The 25,172-nt window shown below is 32.3% G+C and overlaps 2 protein-coding genes across 3 annotated transcripts; both read left to right on the top strand.

The window, feature by feature from the left end:
* The first annotated feature begins 3,025 nt into the window (after positions 1-3,025).
* Positions 3,026-3,725, top strand: LOC122582692 (dirigent protein 21-like). Its single transcript, XM_043755118.1, has one exon. It carries the CDS (start codon positions 3,054-3,056, stop codon positions 3,630-3,632), a length of 579 nt encoding a protein of 192 aa, XP_043611053.1. The 5' UTR covers positions 3,026-3,053; the 3' UTR covers positions 3,633-3,725.
* A 7,076-nt stretch (positions 3,726-10,801) lies between these two features.
* Positions 10,802-24,222, top strand: LOC122581337 (kinesin-like protein KIN-7K, chloroplastic). Of its 2 annotated transcripts, XM_043753552.1 has the most exons (23): positions 10,802-11,145; positions 11,964-12,061; positions 13,842-13,931; positions 14,541-14,593; positions 15,388-15,453; positions 15,539-15,592; positions 15,907-15,966; positions 17,032-17,110; positions 17,610-17,677; positions 17,983-18,045; positions 18,257-18,361; positions 19,362-19,466; positions 19,588-19,695; positions 19,775-19,882; positions 19,977-20,153; positions 20,623-20,781; positions 21,482-21,709; positions 21,819-21,959; positions 22,041-22,166; positions 22,251-22,301; positions 22,446-22,493; positions 22,593-22,721; positions 23,261-24,222. In XM_043753552.1, exons 1-23 carry the CDS (start codon positions 10,898-10,900, stop codon positions 23,801-23,803), a joined length of 2,907 nt encoding a protein of 968 aa, XP_043609487.1. In that variant the 5' UTR covers positions 10,802-10,897; the 3' UTR covers positions 23,804-24,222. The 2 variants fall into 2 exon arrangements, with proteins under 2 accessions (XP_043609487.1, XP_043609488.1); XM_043753553.1 differs by lacking the exon at positions 21,819-21,959 and having other exon boundaries at positions 23,264-24,222.
* The last annotated feature ends 950 nt before the right edge of the window (positions 24,223-25,172 follow it).

Genomic DNA, 25,172 nt, shown 5'->3' with positions numbered 1-25,172 from the left:
AAAACGTATGTTTTTTTTTTTGTTGAGAAGTTTACTGAACTTCATTTATTTATTAATTATAGGAAGGAAATGAATAATATGAATGAGAATGATTAATAAAAATTTAGGTTGTATATATAATAATTATTATTGGGAGAGTTTATAGGATATTATATATCTTTTAAAAAAAAATTAAAAAAAGTTGATAGAAAAAGATTTATGATAAAGTGTTATATAATAATTATCTATTTAATAAGCAAATAAAAAAAATTTAAAAAAAAGGAGAGACTTTTAGAATAATTAGAATAGAGTATTAGGCCTAAAAAGAACTTTAAGTGGTTATTCCCTAACCTTCTCTTTTAGTTATAATATAGATAAACGCTTTTTTATTATTTATTTTCATTATATTTATAAGCTCAATGATGAAAGCTATGCCTTACATATTTTTTATGTTTAACAATTTATCAATAATATTGTGTCACATTGTTTTTTTTCTAAGTTATGTATGTCTAATCCATGATAATTATGTCTTTTCATACCTCGAATAATTTTGTATTTTATATTTACTCACAATTATATTAAACAATTTAATAAAATAAACACAAGTTAAAATTTATTAATGTTTGTCAATCACTAGTTATTGAATAAAAAAACATTAAATAAAACATCTAATCATATCACATATAATTTGAATTGAAAATACTAAATAAAATTACAGGGTGTTTAATTTGAAAACAATAAAAAATCATATATGTGTTATTTTTCTTCCAATTTATCTATACTATAATATAAATCAAAATTTGAGTTTTTGTTAAGTTTTAAGTTTGAACCTTTAATAACTAAGTTTCAACAATTCATCAAAACCACATTACATCAATAACTTACACTACTATTCACATTCACCGCCACCAATCGTCCACCACCGCCTCTATCCCCACCACCAATCGTCACCGCCACCGCCACCAACGTTTTTACCACCGTTGCCGCCATTACACCGCTATATCGTGCGAACACCGTTCTAGTATATCTATATGTCTATATACATCTACATAAAGAAGTTTTTTATTTAAAAAAAAATAACTTTCAAGAGGTTAAAAACAGAGACCCAAGACCCCGCCTAAAACGGATTCGGTTGGTTCAGTTCGGATTTGGTCGGCTCGTGGTAGGGCTAACCCACTTTGCACAGAAGATTGAATTTGTTTCAAATTTGGTTGTAGATCTAAAATGGGGCCTAAAATAGCCGTTTGGCACCAGCCACGCACACACTTCTCTCCCATGTCGGCTTAGCGTGTCATGCCTAGACCATCCATACCGACCTCATGATTTGATGTTGGCGGTCGTGTTGATAAGCATGAGGCAGAATTTTATATGGATTGAATTCAAATGAAAGGAGAAAAAAAAACCAGCGACATAAATTAACCCTTATTATAAAGAGGATAACAAGTATGCTGTGATCTTGTGAGGGCGGTGATTTTGTATTTACACATGTGATTTTCAGAGGAGAAGATTGTGAGGGGGAATAGAAAAACATACATACTTCTAGCAGCATACTGTAAGTTTTGAAATAAACTCTACCGATAAAAATTGAAAAGTATGCAAGTTGCAAACCATTGATGGTAAGTGAGTAAGGACACTACACAATTATATTTCATAGCTCCATTAGCTACAGCCATAATTCGATTTCCACCACCCACGATATTGATAAATATAATCTATCCTATAAACACGTACGTCATATTAATCGAATTCCAGGAAGAAATCTTACAAATTGAAAACCATTCAGACAAACTAGGAAAAGTAGGAAGTAGGATTGTAAAAAAAAAAAATACATCCACAAACCTCCTCCTCATGGCCCAGTCCTATATACAAGCCCAGCTCATTCAAAATGTGAGGGGTAGTGACAGTAGCCCAAAGACCAAATGGTGGTAACGACCGAACGAGTAGCCAAATAAAAATTTTAAGAAAATGATTAATCAAACTAACATTGTTCAAATGTTAGATTTATGCACCACTCACTCCAATTGGGAACTTGACCTTTTGACCTATCTATCTGATATAGTAGTGATATCCATAAAAAAAAATTGGCTTTATTTGCACCTTATCATAAACTTTGCCCACATTTTAAATACTATTCTTCAAATATTTTCTTATAACATGTTCAAATAATGATGATTTAATGTTTCGAATTAAAACTTAAAAATATGTTGTCTTAGTTGGAGTAGGCTGAGCAATGAGCATTCTCTTAGCTCCCATACTAGCTCCGTCTTTGTCTCCATGTAACAAAACGATTGCCCACGCCACCTCTTTCAAGATCTCATTATATTTTTGTTAAAGCCACCGTCTTGCATAGGACTAACCCTATCTAGATCGTATGTTGATTTTTGTGAATTGTGAAAACCACCGTCTTGCAAATTACCATGATGATTCATTCACAAATTTATACGACTATACGAGTAGGGTAGTTAATGGGCCTCTCAGGCCCAATAGGGATAACAACCGTCTCACTCAACAAGTCAATCCTGTAAAATTAACAAATTAAGCTCCCTCCCACGGTCCTATCCAGGCTTTGTTCCCCGGTATTTCCCTTCTTTTTTTTTTTCCCTTGTTAGTTTTTTTTTTACTAAAGGAATACAATCAAAATAAAGAAAAAGTGGGAAAAGATGTAAGATTGCTAGTATGTCGTTGGGGAGAAGAAAAATGATGTGGAAATAAAAAGAGATGGTAACTTATGTGAAGAATTAAAGGTTCGTATATCAAAACAAAAAATACTCCGTAAGACGACAAAGTATTCCAATACTTTATAATATTAAGATTTCTAGCTATTTATATAAAGCTAGCTAGCATGCGAGAAATTAACAATCAATAGAAAAGATCTGACTAACCCACGTGCCATATTTGGTTAACTTGGTCCATGCCCATAAGGCCATAATGGAGTGAGATCTTTTATTCACTTTGTCGTTTTTAAGACACTTGTGGTTTTTTTTTTTACCTTATGAAATGTATATATATATTATGCATATAACTAATAGTTATATGCCAAAATTAACTTCGTAGCTTCATCATATCAAAACACTATGGCAAGAAATTTCCTTAAAACCCAATTATTCCTCATAACTTTTATCATCCTTCATATCCTCACCACAACCATCAAATCACAGCCTTTTTCAAGAAAACTGTCAACAAAATCACTTGGTTCTAAAAAAGAGAAGCTAACACACATACAATTCTATTTTCATGATATACCCAGCGGTCCTAACCCTACCGCGGTCCAAGTTGCCTCAGCTCCAACCACAAACACCTCGCAAAGCTTTTTTGGGCTTGTGATGATGATGGATGACCCATTAACTATTGGGCCCGAACCAAAGTCCAAAATCGTGGGAAGAGCTCAAGGAATATACGCTGCATCCGATATGCAGCAATTGGGGTTTTTAATGGTCTTGAATTACTGTTTTACTGAAGGTAAGTACAATGGAAGCACTTTGAGCATATTGGGTCGAAATGCTGCGTTAACGCCTATGAGAGAAATGTCGATAGTTGGTGGAACTGGGCTTTTTCGTTGTGCTAGAGGCTATGCACAGGCCAAGACTCATAGTCTCGATTTCAAAACCGGGATTGCTGTTGTTAAGTATGATGTTTTTATACTTCATTATTAGGTTGTGTGTGTGTGATTCTCATTTTATTACATCAACTCCCATCTTCTTCACTGGCAGAATGGTAACAAACATTTAAAGTTGATTGGTGATTAATTATCGCTATATATCTAGCTAATAACCATAACCTAAAGAATTACTTAGAAAATGTTGTCACTGGTTATAATAAAATCATGTAAAGTGTTTTGTTCCATCTTGATTAAAAGGAAAGAAAGAATATATGTTGGATTAATGAGAACAAAAGGTTGATGTAATTAAGCTGACCCACATCATCAGAAATAAAGCTTACGGAATCCGTTACATAATCTTCTTTTTTGTGGACAAGCAAGGAATTTTATTTTTATTTAAATATTTTTTTTTTGCAATATTTACATTATTCCTAAATACGTATGTGTCATGAAATGATTCATGTGCGTACACCCCAAGAGGAAGTTTCTATATCTACGTATATTTGGCAAGTAAAGGATTCTATTAAATTCAATCACTCACAAATTCGGAAAGTGAAATCGGCAAAAATCGGAAAGACCATATCAGCTAGTGGATGAGACCTATGTACTTACCACTATTTAAGGTAGAAATGTTGTTTCAGATCTCTTTTTAAAAAATAAGGACCTTCGGTTTTACAAAGAATAGTGATTGAACCTTTAACCTCTATCTTCATATACGAAATAAAGTATTCGCACATTGCGACGGTGAGATGGTGGAGTGATAGGTCATAGGAGGTTATAAGTCATAGAGTATGATAGTTAAATGCTTTAGCCGTACGAGCTCCGCCCTCGGATTTAAAATTTCATCGAATGTATATCGAATGACATCTTTAATGGAAAAAGCATGAAATTTAATTAATGCTCACACAATTTTTGTAATTTATCGATATACGTTTTTTGAGATAAAAGTTTTTAAACAAATTAGAGGAATAAAATGATTTATAGAGGTGAAAAAAATGAGTGGTTGAGATTTAAGGGTATTATAGATATATTAGGTAGATATATTTAAATTAATGAATAAAGAAGATAAGTGATTTAGGTTGTTCAAATCATCTTTTGAGATTTAAAAAAAAAAAAACAAAATACTTTATAAAATATTCCAGTATATATAGATAGATAAAATGATTAACCAACTGATCCGACCTTCCTTAACCATGATCCACGTACAAACGTCTCTACGTCACCTATATGTCATATTGTTTAACTTGGTCACCCAATAATGTAGAGGATTTTACTTTTGCTTTTAAGTAGATTTTGTTTGTTTGATACTTTGATTAACTCGTTTGTTTATTTCCTTCTCAAAGCATATATACACACCCCACGGAATCATGAATAGCATTCTCCACTAAGAATTAACATGGACAAAATTCTTCCTTTAGAAACCCAATTTCTCGTTACTTGTGTTTATTCAATGTGGTTTTTTGTCCATTCGATCAATAGAATGCTACTTGTGGAGTTGTGGTGACAAAAAACAAACCTATCTCAATTTAACTATTAATTAATGTGGCTTTTTTGTCACAACAAGTAGCTGCGCCCTAACCCCTAACCTCCTAAGTAATTGCCTATCAGCCTACGGGGATATTTGGCTTATCAATTCGATTCAATGATCATAATTAAAGTCTTTATAATCGGGTTTAGTGTTTCCATCAAAATCATGTATGATTATCTAGCCATTCGATCAATAGTCTCCCCTTACTTCAAGGGTCGATATATTTTCATATAGGAAAATTATGAGCTGGTCATATATCAAACAAATTTAAAAAAGTTCAAACATTATAAATGATCGAGATAATCCTAGAAATTTCCAATACGAATTATATAACGTCAATGCATGTCTTCACTAGACAAATCCGAACAATGAATTAAGAGGAAAATGCTAAACGAATATGCTATTGCATATCTACATTACATAATTAGTGCTACAATCAGGCTTCGTTATATGTTTTTTCTAGAAGTGAGTTGGGTTGTATTATAAATATATGGACTACAATTATCAATGATCCACAAGTCCATATATGGCTTACTGTTTAAATTTTAGAGACTTTTACTTGGTATTTTTAAAATCGGACCGAATGTTGAACTGGTTAAGGCCTTAAGGGTGTGAAAACCAGAGATTTTCTATTAGTAATCAAACATATAAAAAAAATCTAGGGCCATATATATACATAATAAATATATATATATTATACAATATACATATAGGGGTTGTGTATTGTAAAACAAGTATTAAAGTAAAATAAATTAAAGCAAAATCTTGATCCTTAGATCATGGTTAAATTGATGCACGAAGATTCACAAAGCAATTGATCCACGATAATTTTCATAGTGCACGATGATTTTCAGTAAAAAGAAACCTATTATTTTACTTTAATACTTGTTTTATTTTACCTAAAACATATATATATATATATATATATATGTAAGAAATGATTTGCACTGTATAAGGAAAAAAAATGGTTTTACCTCCTAAAATTTTATTAAATTACAGATTGAGGCCCCTGTATGTGAGATAGGTAGTACCCAAGCTTGGAAACTGCCACAGTACCGATTATAATATCATATATATAATATCATAGGTAAAATAAAACAAGTATTAAAGTAAAATAAATAAAACAATATGTTTCCCTTCACTAAAAATCACCGTGCATCATAAAAATCATCGTGCATCAATATATATTCGTACTTCGTGCATTTTTTCATAATTTAAGGGTCAAGATCTTGTCTTATTTGTTTTACTTTAATATTTCTTTTACAATAAGTCAATAACCAACCTCAATCATCTTTTATATATATATATATATATATATATTAAAAAGACTAAAAGATAATATGGTTGGCTCGCTCCCCATGGGATGAAATGACAAACATTTATAAAAGTTGTGTGAATATTTAGTACTCACGTCAAATGAATATTTAATACTCAAGTTAGACGAATTTAAAAGGTTTTTTAGACAATTTTTTAGTTAAGTATATCAAGGTTGCGGAAGTCGCTAATCGTTTTCAGGTCGGTTGACAAGCGAGTTGAGAGTACTCGGGTGTATGCGGTGAGTACTCGGGGTCAAAGTGGCCAAGTCGGGGAGTACTAGGAGTAATCGGCCTACTCGACACCCTACCCTGTAGCGAGTACTCGGAGAGTACTCGGCTCCACTCGGCGAGTTTTACAACAGTGAAGTATATATAAAATAAAGATTTGTTTTAAAAAGTCAATAGCTAAAACATTTATAGAAGTATCAAGAAATGAAAACATTGTTCAACAAAACCATACATACAAAATATTCAACCACTATCCACTTTATAAAGAAAACAGAACAAGTCTACCCACTTGTTTGGTAGACAGACTAATTTGCCACCCATTATGGGGTAATCATCTATTCATCTATCCCTATATTCTCAATGGTGGTGTACCCATTCTGATTTAATTGGTATTGTTTTGTAAAATACTAAAATGTATTATCTCATTATCCTGTGTAAGGGAATCAATAGATAATGGCATAATGCAATAAGCAATAAAAACAAAACATGAAGTCAATGTGTAAAAATAAAAGAGAAAAATGGCAACGTTGACTTAGCAGATAAGAGATAATTCTATGTCAAAAGCTGTCATTGGCAAATGAGGATACATTTACTTGGGAGAAACCTTTGGTGTTAAACAAATGCACCCAAAACTTTTAGTTGAGTATTATTGTACGTTGCATTATAATAAGGTTTTCGAATTTTCGTATGAACAAGCGATAATATAGGAAGGGGACAATAAACACTTTGTTTTTGATAAGCACCTACAAGCACAAGAAGGACCAAAACTCTAGCCATGATTTATTGTTGGTCTACCTACATGAACTTTTTTTTTTGGAAGGCTACATGTCCACACTTTGACATGTATGTGCACTAGCCATTTTGATCAATTTGCATAAACCAAAATACTAGTAGCTCATAGATTAGACATCCCCCCTCCCACCCCCCCATTTTTAGCTTATATTTTTTGGGCAATATTTGCATACTCATAATCTATTGTTTATATTGTTTGATTGTATATATATTGTTATTATAATGATAGGTTATTTCGTTCCACAAAAGCATTATTTCATTTTGTTCTTTGAAGTTTTTTTTTTCTTCCCCCTTTCTTATTATTATATTTGAAAAGTTCAAACTATTGCTTAATAGTTGCAAACTAGGATTGGGAACGGTCGGCGAAGGAGAAGTCAAGAGTTTTTGAAAACTATGATTGAAATTGAGGAGAACCCGATTGGTTTTATATATAAAAAAAGGGTTTTTACTAAACGCAGTCCTTAAGGCTACAGTTAAGGTGTATTAAATACTTTGTACATTTGTCATAAAAATTCAGGGGTGGATTTTTAATATAAAAGGTACAAACTTTTTATCACGTTACATGCAACCCTGCCTTTAATATTTTTCATACTGTAAAGTTCAAATTTAATTGTTCAGTGATATATTAACTTAAACCAATTTAAAATTTTATGAAAAGTTTTTTTTAAAGAAAAGAATAAAATTGACCAAAATTTGTCATACATTTGAGCCTAATTAAAACGAGGAGATTACCATTTAAGCTCTTTGTTCTATTAATATAGAAACTAATATATTGTGATACACTGATATTAGATTAAATTCATGTTTTGCATGGAAAAGAATAATTATATTAAAATTTATTGGAAATTAATTAAAATCTCATAATATTTTTATAAAATAACTTCATAAACATACTATAAAATTAGAATGAAAAAACTATAAAATATAATTACAGGGATCTCAAATTTTAATAGGCCAAAATTATAAGGTTACATGATATCTTTCGTGTTTATGGCATATTTAAATTCGATGTGTTATATTAGTGGAAATTCGAAACATTTATGATACATTCCCTAAATAATAGCATTGAAGATTTGTTGACATATTATAATTTTTTATTTATGTATTAATTTTTATTTATTAATTAATGATGATTAGGATAAATGATTATGAATAATTCAAATAACATGAAATGCTTAAAATTATGAAATTAATGAAAAAAGACACATCATGAAAAATCCTACTTACATTTTCTCATAATTGTCAACTAAGCCAAAAACTATCATCTCTTAGTTATATAAAGAGACGTGGATGTCTACATCGTACATTTTTACTGTTTTATAAACAAAGGCCACACAATAATGGTGAATTCTCTTTTCCTCTAGTCTATACCCTTCACGTTTAATCAATTGACTCCAATCAATGTTTACCATAATTATTAAAAAAAAGGTAAATGAGTGGGAACTCCTTGTCCCACTTACTATCTAGATACTCTGCGTGCAGTCGTGCACACCACATAAAACTCATGTTTGATGAAACACAATTCTCATACATGGAGCACATGATATATTTTTCTCCCCGCTTTTAACAAAGTTGAACTAGTGACCCTGCACTTTTCATCTATTGGACTCACGTGATTATATGTTCTCAATACCAGTTTAACTATATTCTAACATTGTTATAGTTAACTTTTTCATAGATAAACATAAAACACTAAGTTTTATTTTTATTTTATTCACTAAGTTTTTTAATTTTATTATGTATCTAAAGATTCCTTCTAATAGGTTAAAATTATGTATTTGTTGTACTTCATTGTTTGTCAAATAAATATCGTAAAAGAAAATCTCAGTCACTCGATATCTAATAGTATCGGTGAGAAATTTTCAATAAGAAATGCCCCGATAATATAGAAAAACCTCAATTCTAATAGTAGTAAAAGTGTAGATGTTAATTGTAATATTGATTTGATTGATTAAAGTAGCATTCTTTTTTATTGATCTTTTTTAGGTATTATATAAGTGTAAGTATGTTTTTTTCTTGTTCATTAAATATCTAAACACTCAAGCAAATTGATAATCACAAATAAATTGTACGGAGTAGTTTGTAATATGCAACTCATGGTTTTAGGAATATTTGACATTCCAAACGCTCATTGAGCGATAGTTAAATATGTCATTAATTGTACTTAAAGTTTTTGTTACTCAATTTGATGTTTAAAAGTATTTGTGAGCTTTTTTAGGTACATTATAATTTCATTATATCCTTGATTGATCAAGAACATAGTCTAAAAATAATATAGTAAAAAATAAAGTTTTAGTAACATATGTTAAAGAAGATAATGGTATATGAAAAATATGATTTGAATAAATTTATAACACCATTGACGTAGTTACAAAAAAGTGAAAAGTGGTCGCGATTATCCTTGATGTCTATAAAATTATATTTTAATACTATTTTATGTACAAATATTAGTTTGGTTTCAAGTTAATTGACCACCCAATAAAATATACATTTAAAATTATCATATAACCTCGTCTCAATATAGTTTAATTTCAATTTTAAATTATTTTCACAATATTAAAAGGCGCCGTGTGCAACTCAACTTTTTGTATGACAAATCTATTGAGAAGTTATATATTCTTATAAGACTACCCGTAAAGACTGGATAAAAATGTTAGATAAAGAGGCTAGAGACCAAATGAGTTGGTGAAAGTGTTAAAAGCCATGGTGAACACTATCACCTACTTCACTTCCTATTTTTTTTAAAAAAAATTTATAATTATTTTATGTATTTTGATTGGGAGTTACTTTGTTGTGGGTATTAAATTGAGTAATATGAAGTCTAAATAGTTGTAAATGATTAAAAAACAAAAGAAAATGTGAATTAAGTGATAAAATTATGCTAATGTGTAGAAAAAATATATAGATGAAAAAGGTAAATGCTTATAAATAAAGAAGCGATCTGTATACTATCAGTTTTTGGCTATACACCACCTAATATGTTTTACAGGGTTGTAATGTACAATATAATAAAGCACATTTGGTGGTGTATCGGCAAAAATAGTTGTATATAGTTCACCACCCAAATAAAGAAGCGATAACATGTAGACCGTCATCAACACTTTAACACTAAATACAAAATAGATTAAAATTAATGCTAAAAGGAAAAACTAAACCAAAAAAAGTAATGTTTCATTAACACCTTTTAACTCTAAAAAACCCCAAAAAGTACGGTTTCATCAAACACTTTAACACTAAAAAACCCTCAAAAGTAAAAAAATAGAAAATAAAAAAACGCAAAAAAGTACGAATTCATTTTCCCTGCCATCCATATAAACAAGAAGCTCATCATCACTTTCATTTATAAATACTTTTTTTTTTCTGTCACAAATTAATTCATTCATTCATTACAAAACATTCACATTTCACAGTCTGATAACATATTTCTCAGATCTAATAAATAACAAATTCCTATAAATGCGAGATTCATTTCAAATGGATTCCACCTCGAAAAATGCGAATTCAGCTTCATGTTGTTCTTCATCTCCAACGACGTCGTCTTCTATACAATTTCCAGAACCTTCTTTAACTTCTCCGGCTTCATCATCTGTTAAAAGTAAACCACCACCACCACAACAACCGCCGCATTCTCAGGACTTGTTACCGTTAGGTTTTCAGAGATCCATCGAGAATGTTACTGTTACTGTTCGCTTTCGCCCTCTCAGGTGATCCATATATTCCTCTAGCTCAATTACAGCCTATCGTGTGTATGTGTATATATATATATATATTTGTACATATATATTGTTTTTACTTATAGGAGAATGTTACCGTTACTATCCGTTTTTGTCTCTAGCTTGTGTTGCTAAATTCCAATTTATTGTGTGTGTATATGTATTTGTATGTATATAATGTGGTAAGTTTTAATGTTACTATTTTACTGTTCTATTTCAGTCTCGCGGATGATCAATTCGTGTTGCTAAATTCTAATTTATTGTGTGAATTTTGTATGTATATATTTTTCGGTTTATTAAGAGAGTGTTACTGTTACTGTATATATATATATATAATATTTGTACATATATATTGTGGTTAACTTAAGAGAATGTTACTGTTTTACTGTCTGTTTTCAGCCTCCCGGTCCAATTTGTGATGCTAAATTTTACCTTATTGTGTGTATTTTTATGTATGTAGTGTGGTTAATCTAAGAAAATTTTACCATTAATGTTACAGTCTGTTTTGGCCTTTCAGGTGATCAATTTGTGGCTAAATTTGAGTTAATTTTGTGTGTGTAAATATATGATTGTTACTCTATAAGAAGAATGCTACTGTTACTGTCTGTTTACGGTTTATTGCGTTTATGTTTATATGTATGTATATGTATATATTGTGAATTTGGAGTGTTACTGTTACTTTCTGTTTTTGGCTTCCCGGGTGATCAATTTGTGTTGCTAAAATCTGGTTTTCTGTGATTTGTGTGTATATATGTATATGTTGTGGTCAATTCTTGGATGTGAATAATTTTGTATCTATATATATGTAGTCCAAGGGAAATAAGAAGAGGAGAGGAGATTGCATGGTATGCAGATGGAGAAACGATTTTACGGAACGAGGAAACTCCATCAATAGCTTATGCATATGGTATTGTTTGATTCTGGGTTATGTTATTCATTTATTATTGCTATTATTGTTTTAGGATTAGGACTATTTTGTTGATGATGATGAGTTCACTAGGACTATTTTTATGTCAAAGAAAAATAGGTGAACATACAATCTAAAGCCAACTTAAGTTGAAGTAACATTCTTGACCTTGGATTGTGTGTTGACTGTTGCTAAAGGGATAACGTTCACAAATAATTGACAACCATGTAGAAGGCATTGTAGAACTTAGGCTTGACAACCTTTTAGAGTGTCCACCCATTCTAGGAAACATGATTAGCATAGTCCTCCCATCTGGAACCAATGGAGCTGCACAGGGATTGAATTTGAGTCTCAACTAGGGACTTCTAAATCCCAAACCAGCAGCCGCTGGGCAATACCCCCTTGGAAAGGGATGATATTATTTGGTATTATATTATTAGGGACTGCAGATGGTTGTTCAATAATTGATCATTGATTAAAAGTTATTGACTTGTTGTATTATGCTTTTTGTTCCAACCAATGCTATCTTCTTTTGTATTGCAAAAATCTTGGATGAGTGAGTATCTTGTGCAAAAAGTGCCAAATTCAATGCTTAGTTTGCAATGATTAGGAGTTTCCATTTCTATGTTAGTGAAGAGATATAAGTAGGGTGTTATTCGGATGAATTGTACAGATTTTAGATTATTCAGATTTGACCTATCGTAATTCATTCAAAATCCAAACTGTATAAGGTTCAGATTATCCGGATCTTAACCTATTATAAGTTCATCCAAAATCCGAACAGAATAAGGTTCATGTTGTTCGGATTCAGTTAAATATGAGATAGTTTGGATATAATACAAAATAAGTTAAACTTCAAGGTTTCAAAGTTGTCATAAGTGATATATGCATTAATATCAGCATCTCTTACCAAAGAGTCAAAGACAGACTAGCCATAAATATACATATAATAAGTTGTCATACACCGTCGTAAATTGTATTGGGACCCATAACCCGACAACCCTTGATTGTTACTTACTTACATATCATCTTGATAATACAAAAAGCACACCATGAGAGAAGATTCAAATTTTGTTAATGGGATGCTAATTTGATATGGCTTTTCTCATTTTATTAGCTAGTCAAAAATAAAACCAACTTAAATACTATTATACCTAATTTGTATTGTAAATAATATACATTATTTAGTGAAACTCTTATTTGGAGGGGTCTGAGTATTATAAAATAAATCTGTAATCCAATATGTGCATTTTGAATAACAAATCTGAAAACCAAATTTAATAACCCAGCCCATTCAATCCAAACCGTATTTGGATCGTATGGATTAGTTGGATTTGGATAAAAGTGATACCCCTAGATAGAAGTACTTCAATGTCAAGTTTTTTATAGAAAAGTATTAGAGTGGAAGCTAGATGGACTATTTTAGGACTGATATTCCATGCATTTAAAATTTAGAATTTTCCTGGAATTGGGTCTCTTAATGAATAAATGACAGTTACTGGAAGTAGGAGCGTGTCATTCGATAGTTCCCATGAGGACGTTGTTTCTATGGTAAGAAGTCTGTAACTTGTAAGAGGCTGCTGTATGTAGAATAGATTATTACATCTGAATCATACATATCCCCTTTTCCCCCCTATTTCCACATATAAATAGATTAGGGTGTTTGATCATATAATTTTGAAAATAAGGATCTTTCTAATTAGGATCTTTATGAGGTTCATATGTTATTGGCCGTAAGTCTCATTTATTTTTCCTTTCTCTTCTCATAATTCGTATTTAGATCGGGTGTTTGGGCCTACAACTACAACACGCCATGTATATGATATTGCTGCCCAACATGTTGTTAGCGGTGCGATGGAAGGCGTTAATGGTATCATTCTCTTCCATTTATATGGCTTTTTGTTTCCTTTCCGTTTTTTCTTGTAAATTTATAGAAATTAATGTGACTTGGGATCTATGCAAATCACATATTGTACTAAAGTAAGCATATTAGTTTCTCTAGCTGAATTTTCATGTTTTTGTTTCCTAAATGTATTTAATCCACTGCATTTTTTTCATCTAATCATGATTGTTGTCACAAAGGAGACGACTTAGGCCAAGAGGATTACTTTAACATTACTTTGCAACACAAACATAAAAACTCCTAAAACATGGAGTATCATACAACTACGTTGAAGCATCTATTAAACTTCCTAGAAGCACGAGTCTTCTGATCAGAAATAGAAAAGATTCATACAAAAGTATGAGCCCCTAATTTCTAAAGTAGGTCCTCAAAACAAGGTCCAGACTCCAGACGATGAGTACCACTAGTCTATAGATTAATAAGCCAAACTACTTTGCAAGTATAAGCAACTAAGACACTGCCTATCATGTGTGTTGGGTTCATTGAGCTTTTATACCTATCACCTCCCAAAATCAGATGCGTGTTGTGATTGTCATTGTCTGCCTATAAATCTTTCATGCTCTGTTTCAATTACAGGAACCATCTTTGCCTATGGCGTGACAAGTAGTGGAAAGACACACACCATGCATGTAAGTATATCAGCATTTGTCTTCTTATTATGGCTTTAGTATTAAATGTTGTTTGGAATTGTAGAAATTTGTCTCTGCTAGCTGCCAGTCTTGTAGCTCATAAAACTAGTAAGCGTAAATGCGTAATATGATGTGTTATAGAAATGATAATGTAATTTTTGTGAATTGAACTCGAAATTATATATTATTTTATATTAGGATAAACTTGTTCTGGTGATGTTGTGTTCAAATAACCAATCTCATACCAGCTCAACAAACACTGAGTACCAACGGGTACAATAAAATTATGTATTTGCTTTAACCTCATTTTAGCGAATTTTACATCTTTTTCACGAGAAACATCTTTTTCCTCAAGTCTTTTTTTTGGGGGGCATTTGATTAGTTAGACTTAGTACCATAGTTATATTGGTTTTTGCCGAATACACAAACAACTTTATTATCTGAATACTAGGATTTTAATAGCAGATGCATATTCCCAAACTATTTTCTAATCCTAAAGGCATAATATTATGGATGATTATCTGGTTTTGATAGTTCAAATATCACACAATCACTCGGAGTGTACATCCAAACACCCTTTAAGCTATTTGTCTTGCTTGGTAATTGCTGGTTAATTTCTATGATCCACTTTCATTGACTTTGCATAGCTAGAATTTGCATATGTTAACTTCTTTTCTTCTATAAGTTTCCATTATGTTTTTAATCTTCTAGTTGCTATGTTAATTAGCTGGGACATACTGTTGCTTACATATCATTGTTTTTATATTGGTATCTTGATTATGCATACAAGACAGGGTGACCAGAGGTCCCCAGGAATTATTCCGTTGGCTGTAAAGGATGCTTTTGGCTTCATTCAAGAGGTAGCTTTTGTTGAAAGTTCTGGTACCATTATATATGTTATATTTTGTTTCAAGAGGACTATAAAATAATTGTACTATATTTCAGACTCCAAACCGTGAATTTCTTCTTCGTGTCTCATATTTGGAAATTTATAATGAGGTGAGAAATCTTTTCACTTATTCACTAGTTATTGCTTGCATGACTTAATGAATCTGGCCTGCTTACACCCCGTCAGTTTCTAAATTAAATAGTAGTCTTGATTACCGAAATTGCCATGATCAGATAGTTTATATTAGCCTGTTCTCAAGTATAAAAGTATGACATGTATCTCCTTAGTCCTTCCCATATCTGCAGTCTTTTTTTACTTCCTGTGATCCTTTGGCAACTTATTTACAGATATACCACCTTGTTTATCTTTCTTTTCTCTACCTATTTCTGGTAATCTTGCTGTTAAATCTATCTGTTTTCTTCAGGTCGTCAATGACTTGTTAAATCCAGGAGGGCAAAATTTAAGAATACGAGAGGATAGCCAGGTAATGAATGTATATCTTCTTCTGATACTTGTTTTCGCATGCTATTTCCATCCAAAGTAATTAAATTGTTAGTACATCTAGTCGTCTATCACATTTATGATGTTTGTTCTCTCCTAAATATTAGATTGGATTCAGATTGTACTGTTATGCTCTTTTGAGAGCACCTTGAAGGGGTTTGTTTGACCACCTTTTTTTTTGTAATTTTCGTTTTAAGCAAAATTTGCCTGGTCTGTAGGTGTCGTAGTTTTTATATGATACTGGAAGGATAACAACATCCTGAATTATCTCGCATGTATCTTGAAGGGTCTAAGTACACATTCAACAACCTTGATAGAGTATTTTGATGCAAAACATGAGAATCGTCATTTTCATTTCAAGATAAATTACAAGTTTTTGTTATTTCACAAGCTGTATGGATGAAGAAAGAATAATAAATTTCCAACTAATCATTTACAGCAACTAAAAGTGCTTTACAAATTATAAATTTGGATTAGTTTGAAAAAGAAACTTATCTGAGTTAGCTAGAAAGGTAATGGGGTGCTGCTTCTTCATTATGGCGCTGACTTGTTTGTATCCGCTATAGAAAAATATCTTTTATAACTTTCATACAATATAGTTATCAAACAATTAGATAGTTATAAATAGTTATAAAATTTTTACAAAAAGGTGAAATGATCATCTGTATTCAGATTGTTCATTCAGTACACCAAACGAACGAAAATACTGCTTATCAGATACAAACTGGATCTATCCGGACAGTCATTTCAAGACGACATTTAATAAGTAAAAAAATAAACAGGCCCTGAAGGCCTGAATATAGTATTGCCTTGTAAGCTAGATATTTTTTAAAAATAGGTTTCATAGTTTTATAGGTTAAAGCCATACTTGTTATAATTAGCATTAATTTACCTGAAACCTAGAGTTGAATACATATGCTCTTTGTGAAGGATATATATAATGGCGATAACATATTGATGATCTACTTTTGGCATAATGATAGCAGTTCTGTAGAATCTCCTAGTTAATGTCAGTATAACTAAATTGTGGAATAATTGTTGCTATCAGGGAGCCTTTGTCGAAGGAATAAAGGAGGAAGTTGTGTTATCTCCTGCCCATGCTCTTTCTCTCATTGCAGCTGGAGAAGGTGTGTTATATTTTTCAGGCCTTAGTTCGCGAACTGCATGTTTTCTCATTGAACACGCATGACATTCAAATAGATTTAGGTCATGACTGTTATAGACTGCTCTTTTATCCGTTTTGGTAGTCACATGAGAGTCATGTTCATTGTTTTTCCTTAACCTTTTTGCCTTTGGGTAAGTTTTTACACTATGATGTGAGCATTTTTTTAATTCTGGTTGTATATACTGAAAAGTTGAAACTGCTTGTCTTTAATTAGTGATATGGAGCAGACATGTGGTTTTGCATCTTATGGTTGCAACATGTGTGCATTTGTTTTGTTTATTTTGTGTATTAAAAGGCTTAGTTAGTTAACTTCCAACGAAAAGCTGCTGTTAAAATAGTGTTATACTTAGTTTTCTCAATCCCCTTTACATGTATTTTGATATCACGGTTTTTAATCTCCGTTTGTGTTACATTTACTTGAATCTTATCGACTTTTGGGTCTTTTTCCTGTGTTATTGCAGAGCACAGACATGTTGGGTCAACAAATTTTAATTTCCTCAGTAGCAGAAGTCACACAATATTTACTCTGGTAACCCGTCTTTTTATTGTAAGACTGAATTAGCCATTTGGTCCATTGTGTAATAGTATCACATACTGCTTGATTCCAAAAAGGTCTTGCCCCTGTTTATGGAACACTTAGAAATCTTTACCTTCTATTAAGTATTATATTTTTCCATATAAAAACTACAAATCTTCACAAATATGCATAGTTTTCTTCTCTTATGATATCTTTCATTTTCTCCTAAACAGTACATGTATTTGGTTTCATGTATTTTCTTTTCTTTCTATATTCATAGTTCAAACATAATTTTATATACTAATACCTTTAAACAGACAATTGAGAGTAGCCCTTGTGGTGAAGAGGGTGAAGACGAGGCGGTTAACTTTTCACAGCTGGTATGTATCTTAACCTCATCTTGGCCTTGATTTCGTGTTTTTTTTAGCAACAGCTTGTATTGAATCTAATTTGCTCCTAGTTAACTAGCTTTTAGTTTTTAGTATTTTCACTAGCAAACATGGTGAAAATGGCTTCATATCACCATTTCTATCATTCTATGTAATATCCATTGATTTGGTTTAACCACTTGCATGCTACTTTGAATTGCAGAACCTCATAGATCTGGCAGGTTCTGAGAGCTCCAAAGCTGAGACTACTGGTGTCTGTCAGAAAGAAGGATCCTACGTTAATAAGAGCCTGCTAACTCTTGGAACTGTGAGGCCTCAGTGTAATTTTACTTTACGAAGCGACTTGTAATTGTGCCATTGTTTGCTCATAAACTTATTAATCCACATCAACTTCTACTAATATTTGTATAACAGGAAAGAGTAGGTGTTACCAGGACTAGTTATACGTTATTATAAGTTTAGTCTAGTACTTTTACCAATGGCTTCAATACTTGATTATTGCATCAAAAGTCCTGCTGCAAGAACTTTCAGATTTGATCTTGTCTGAAATACCTATTCCGTACCATTTAGAGGGCATCTTCAACCCATTTATAAATAAATGGGTCTATTTGGTACAATTGATCTCTTATGGGTCAAATGAGTTAGTTAAAAATATGTGGCTAAACTGCAAATGGGTTAAGTGGGTCAAGCAAGTCAAGCAGGTTGAAAAATTATGCTTGCTTTTCCTAGCTGAAAGAAAGTGAGCAATCTATAACTGAGGTCTTAGATTTAATTCCGGCATCACTGTCCGTGATCTAGAGACATTGCAGTTTACTTTCCGTAGGCGGAGTTTACCCTAAGTCCCCCATAGTGCATTAAAATCCCTAAAGCCCCCGCAAATCAATTTATTTTAGAAATAGATAGATTGTAACAATATAGAATGTGTAATCATGATTTACACATCAAATGTTTGTAAGTAATTAAGAAAGGTCCTGAAAGTGTTTGTAGATCAACCTGACTGAACATTCACACCTGTATTAAAACTTATGAGTTTTGCCCTATTACACAACCCACACCATCTCCCATATGTACCATTCACTAGCTTCAGCGTTTAAACAAGGCTTCAACCGAACGTTCCTGTTATCATAGCTATTTGCCATATTGCACAATTCAGATATAGATTATAAAAAGCAGCAACACTCCCTAATGTTATCTCGTTTAAATAGAACGGGCCTTACCAATCATAAGGTTATTTTGTTTCTGCTCTTTGTAAATTGTTTGAACTCTACATTATAGATCTCCCTTTGGCTAACTCAGAACTATCACAGGTCATTTCCAAATTAACAGACGGGAAAGCTTCTCACATACCATACAGGGACTCAAAATTGACCAGGCTTCTTCAATCTTCATTAAGTGGTCATGGAAGAGTATCAGTAAGCCATACACCTAATGTTCAGCTCATTAAAAAAATATTTCGTAGTTCATCAACGCTTGGTTCTATGGAACCATAATATTATTGGCTCATGGATGCCTATATGTTTCCTTCTCTTTCAGCTAATTTGTACTGTTACCCCCTCATCAAGCAATTCAGAAGAAACACATAACACGCTAAAATTTGCCCACCGTGCAAAGCACATTGAAATTCAGGCTGCTCAAAACAAGGTATGGGCATCTAGTTTCTGTGAACTTAAAAATAGTCATCCTTGACAGTTCTTGGACATAACCTTCTAAAATTGCACAGATTGTAGATGAGAAATCCCTAATCAAAAAATATCAAAATGAAATTCGATCTCTGAAAGAGGAATTGGATCAATTAAAGGGGGGCATTATAACAATTCCTCAACGAAAGGTACTATCATCAGTTGCCATTATGGCCCTTAAATTTTAGATGTAGAGGTTCTCTTTATTCATCTGGTTCTTCTGTACTTGTGTAATGTCTAAAGTCTGAAGATGGTCAAGTCCAGTCAAGACTGGAGCAAGAAGACGAAGCTAAAGAAGCTTTGTTAAGCCGAATACAGAGTCTGACAAAGTTAATTTTGGTATCCAATAAATCACCACATGCATCTAGATTTTCTCATCGCCCTGGTTTAAGGAGAGGATATTCTTTTGGAGAAGAAGAGGTTAGATTGAATATACTGTGGTCTTCTTTTTGTTTATAATTTTAGAGGTGGCAAGTGTGTTGGGTAATGTGTCAGAACGGTCTGGGTTGGGTTGACATCAACACAATTATTATGTCACTTCTGATTACAAGATAATAATAATAATAATAATAATAATAATAATAATAATAATAATAATAATAATAATAATAATAATAATAATAATAATATAATAATCATAATCATAATCTAGTTTTTTTTGTGTTATGAGGTTTTATTCGTTAAAATGTGACACCGACCAAGCATTATTGATAAGTGTATCGAAATTGTTGCTTCTACTCATTATCATCTCCACGGATTCTAAGTTAATCACTCTGAATAGTGAAGTGCTAGCAGAGAGGTGCAAATATTGTTCATATAATTTGATATTCTGTATATTTGTTGCAAGCATACATACAAATCATATAAAATTATCTCTTAAAATGGGCAGCTTGCATATCTCCCACCCAGAAGGCGTGACGTAAGTTTGGATGATTCAAACACTGAGCTGTTTGTTTCTGCTGATGGAAGTACAGAACCGAACAATGATGTGCTGAAGGGGGAGAAAAAGATTAAGAAGCCTGGATTGCTTAACTGGTTAAAACTGCGGGTTAGTCTCCTATATCCTGGTCATTGTATCACACTTTATTCTTCAGGGAACTGGTACCATTTCAGCAGTTACTTATACTAGATGTGCAACTTGGACCCATATGAATGTGTCAATTTAGGTGGTGTCTTTGCTCAAATGGATCATATAAAGGCTAATTCAGGAAAGTTAGCTAAATGGGGGATGGGTCAAATAGGTTGAAAGTTGATTGAATCCTATTTTTCAGAAATATATCCTCCTAAATTGTTTTAGTGCAAAGATTGTAATCATAACTATTGTATTAATTACTTATAGAAGAATTTATATAAAGAGAGAAAAAAGTGTCTCCGGGTCCGGGTCAACTCAACCTTGCCAAACTGTATCGATCTGCACTATAAATGACCAGTTTCAACCTGAACTCAGTACCCAACTCGCCCAATCTGACCGTTTTTCCGCCCCTTATTTGAGGAACAAACTCCTATTGTCTGATGAACATAATCCCTATTTGTTGAAAATTTTCGTTTTCTATACTGATCAAGGATTCATGGTCTATGTATAAAGCACAGTTGTTGCAACCATATTTTTCCTTACTATCTTGTATTTGTATAGTTTCAGTTCTTTTGAGCTTGAAAGTCTTCTATATATCGAACATTAGATCATTTTGTGATCCCATTTTAAATGTTCAATCTGCTATATGTTGTAAATATTTCTCTTCTTTCGCTAGAAACGAGATAATCTCTCTGAGGCTTTGACCAGTACAAGTGATAGATCAAGTGGAGCCAAATCTAATAGTCCGCTTTCAACTCCTTCAGCGAGTAATCATAATCCTCTTACCGAATCCATACATTTACGCTCCTTGCCTACAGAATGCACATCTGGCGAGTTCTTGTCAGATGCCAAACAAGATCAACAAATTGACGAGGATAATTATTCACATCAAGAGACTCCTTCGGTATGCCTTCTGTATATATGTATAACTGAAGGTTGTATTTGATTTTAGAAGTAGTTCATATGAATACACGAATCTGTAACTAAAAAATCCCATTATATTTGATGAGTAGACTAGCGTCAGGACCCTTGATCATATTGATCTTTTGAGAGAGCAACAAATTGTATTGTCTGGGGAGGTTGCAGTTCATTTAAGTACATTAAAGCAGTTGTCAGAGGAGGCTGCACGAGACACTAATAAGGAATTCTTGAATGTAATAATTCGAACTTTAAATAGCCATTAATAGCTGGCGGTATACTCATGATACTAACTTTTTATATCGTTCAATATGTAGGTCGAGATAACCAGATTAAATGATAAAATCAAACAGAAGAACAAACAAATCTCCCTTCTGGAAGGCCAAATAGCTGATTCAGCTACATCATCTCATCACAATATGGATAAAGTTGAACAATCACGCGTGAGTGCAACCACCTTTCATATTTGTATAGCTTTGATATTAGGATAAGTTCTCTAATCAAGCTCAATTTTATAATGCGTGTAGTCTGTTTCCGAGCTAGAAGCACAACTAAGCGAGAAATCTTTTGAACTTGAGGTATTTCATCTTGCAGGAAACTGATTTTGTTTATGAAGTTTTTACCTTTGTGTTGCACAAAAGACATGTTTAGACATTGATTCACCAAAAACAGTGTCAGTTTGAATTGTTATATGTTATACCCTTATACCATCTTTTTGACAGGTGAAAATTGCGGATAATCGAGTAATTCAAGAACAGCTCAACCTGAAGGTACAATACCAGTGCTTATTCTTTTGATGGAACTTCTGTCACTCCTATATTATTTTTTTTTTTTGTTTTCTGACCTACTGGTATTTTAATTTCTACCAGATCACTGAATGTGAAGGATTACGAGAAACAATTGCTTCCTTGAAACAGCTTCTTCCAGATGCTCATGTTGCAGATAAAAAATTTGAAAAGACGGAAGATACAAAGCAAGATTTGCTTCAGCAGGCGCAGGTTCTTTAATCATTCCCATGTTACCAGTTTTTGCATGTCGATTCACTTTTTTTAAGCTGAAAAATGCTGCATAAACAGCAAATTAAACCTTGTGAGGGCATTGTTCGATGCCGATGTTAATATCCTCTGCATAGACAGCACAGTACTACCCCCAAGGTTTAATATGATTCATTAGCAGCATATTAAACTTTGGGGGCAGCGTTAAAGGAACAACAAGTTATAGCATTAAAAGTATTAAACTAGCTCCAATGCGATGTTGTGGGTCAAATTGTTTTATTCCTAAAGTTATATTATAGTTTTACTATTATATATTCTTTAATCCTATTTAATACTTTATTAAACTAAACTAGTTTGTTCCATAAAAATTGAATGAAAAATGATTATCTGGTCGATACACCCGAACTAACCTGTTTTGAGTTTGTAGTTTCTACCTGTAAATTCTTGAGCATTTTTAAGTTGTGTATGGTCGTCCATTTGGATCTAAGTCGCTGTTTTATATCATGCAACTAATTTTACTATTATTCTTTCCCCCCAAAAAGCAGGCCTTTGAGATTGAACAACTCAAACAGAAAGTGATTGAGCTCTCCGACTCGAAGGATATGTTAGAAGCACGGAACAAAAAACTAGCAGATGAAAGCTCATATGCCAAAGGATTGGCCTCTGCTGCCGCAGTCGAGCTCACGGCTCTATCCGAAGAAGTTTCAAAACTAATGAAGCAGAACGAGAGACTAACAGCTGAGCTAGCATCACCAAAGCACTCAACAACCCCGCGTAAAACAATTGTTCCTACTAAAAACGGACAAAGAAATAATAGTCATACAAGACAAAAAGAAAAAAGCCCGTCTCAATTAGAGCTAAAAAGAGAACTGGCATTGTGTAGAGAAAGAGAATTGTCTTATGAAGCACTGCTCTCCCAAAAGAACGAAAGAGAATCTGAGCTACAACATAGGGTAGAGGAGTCACAACAAAGAGAAGCTTATCTTGAAAATGAGCTTGCAAACATGTGGGTAATGGTGGCAAAACTAAAGAGATTACAAGGAGTTGAGACTGAGCCATCTGAGTCGAGTAAAGAGAACCAATGAAGTGATCGATGGGACCTCATATGATGTGCTCGCTGTGATCTAACTACACCAAATCATTCCACCAATCATAGATTGTGCGACATCACCACAGACGGGTGTACGAGTTATTTGTCAATATAAAACTTGATGTCCGTCTTCTGACAATGGTTCGTGGTAGTTTTTTGAGAGTGGGAATGTAATATCGGCTTATATAGTAGCTTCTAACCATGGGAAAATGTTGTGCGCATCAAAAATTGGAAGTACATCTACGCGCTGAAAGGCGGAAAAAAGGGTTAATCATGTTCCTGTTCATAGAAATGATATCAGATGGGATAAAAATGAAAATTTTTAGAAAGAGTGTTTGCACACAACTTGTATGCAAGTAACTTGTTGGATGTTGTTCCTTATAATTAATATTTATGTAAATTAAGTTATTATTATTTTATTTTTTTTAGGAACGTGATCACCACAAATCTTCTTTTGCGATTATTACCTTTATGTACCCGTGTCCTTACGCTACAATCATAGAGAAAGAAAAGACTAACGAGTCAAAAGCGACTTTAGTAACATACACTAAATCACTAATCTTTTTAAAGAAAATTCTGTATAAAGATGTGAATTATTCACGAATATTGAAAGATATAGCATGTTGTCTTAACTAGTTCTAAAAAAAAAATAGCCACGTGTATTGTTAATTATCTTTATTCATGAAAAACACTGGTGATTAGTGAATGATGATGAGTGAATAGGTTTTGTACTTTATAACTGGAAAGCTAAAGCCTATACATAATAAGTAGAGATTTTGTAAGATCTTATGTTGTTTAACCATTTCTAAACTATGTTTACGCATTTTAGATCAACTGTTTAAAATGATAAAGGTAACAACTAACAAAATTGAGTGTTGAACAAAGTTGAAAATGAAGTCGATCCTTTTATTATCAAGGACTTTTTAACATAAGGCTGACATAAGGTTGTTTGTACGTAATGCCTTGTTTAGAAATTTTCCCAAGTTACCATTCAAATTTCAGGGTTAATTATCAACTTTACACTTAAATACCCGTGTACCATAATTTGTATAGAAATATGAAAATTTACGAATATTAAGAACAACTATACCATTTCTCGACTATTGGATACACTGTATTGTATATAAAGTTTAAGAATATTAACGATGCCATTTAATATCGATATACTAAATGAATAATACAACTAGTATAAACAGCCTCCTTTTTTGATTATGAACTACTAATAAATCAAAATTAAATTCAAATAATCGACATTGTGTAATAATAACACATAAGTATGCGAAAAGTAAAACTATGAGTATAAAAACTATGAAGACAATTTTGTGTTTATTTACAAAAACACTGGAGTAGAAATCTTTTGAATG

This window comes from Erigeron canadensis, chromosome 9 (genome assembly GCF_010389155.1).
Source record: "Erigeron canadensis isolate Cc75 chromosome 9, C_canadensis_v1, whole genome shotgun sequence".
NCBI lineage: Eukaryota > Viridiplantae > Streptophyta > Magnoliopsida > Asterales > Asteraceae > Erigeron > Erigeron canadensis.
Note: the sequence above shows the minus strand (reverse complement) of the source record. Positions and strands in the feature narration are given on the sequence as shown.

Excerpts from the sequence above, each read along its gene's own strand:
- LOC122581337 (XM_043753552.1), top strand. The coding sequence starts at position 10,898 with ATGCGAGATTCATTTCAAATGGATTCCACCTCGAAAAATGCGAATTCA. Across the intron at positions 18,046-18,256 it reads CGGTTAACTTTTCACAGCTG|AACCTCATAGATCTGGCAGG; the intron begins GTATGTATCTTA and ends TTTGAATTGCAG. Across the intron at positions 19,883-19,976 it reads TAACAATTCCTCAACGAAAG|TCTGAAGATGGTCAAGTCCA; the intron begins GTACTATCATCA and ends TAATGTCTAAAG.
- LOC122582692 (XM_043755118.1), top strand. The coding sequence starts at position 3,054 with ATGGCAAGAAATTTCCTTAAAACCCAATTATTCCTCATAACTTTTATC.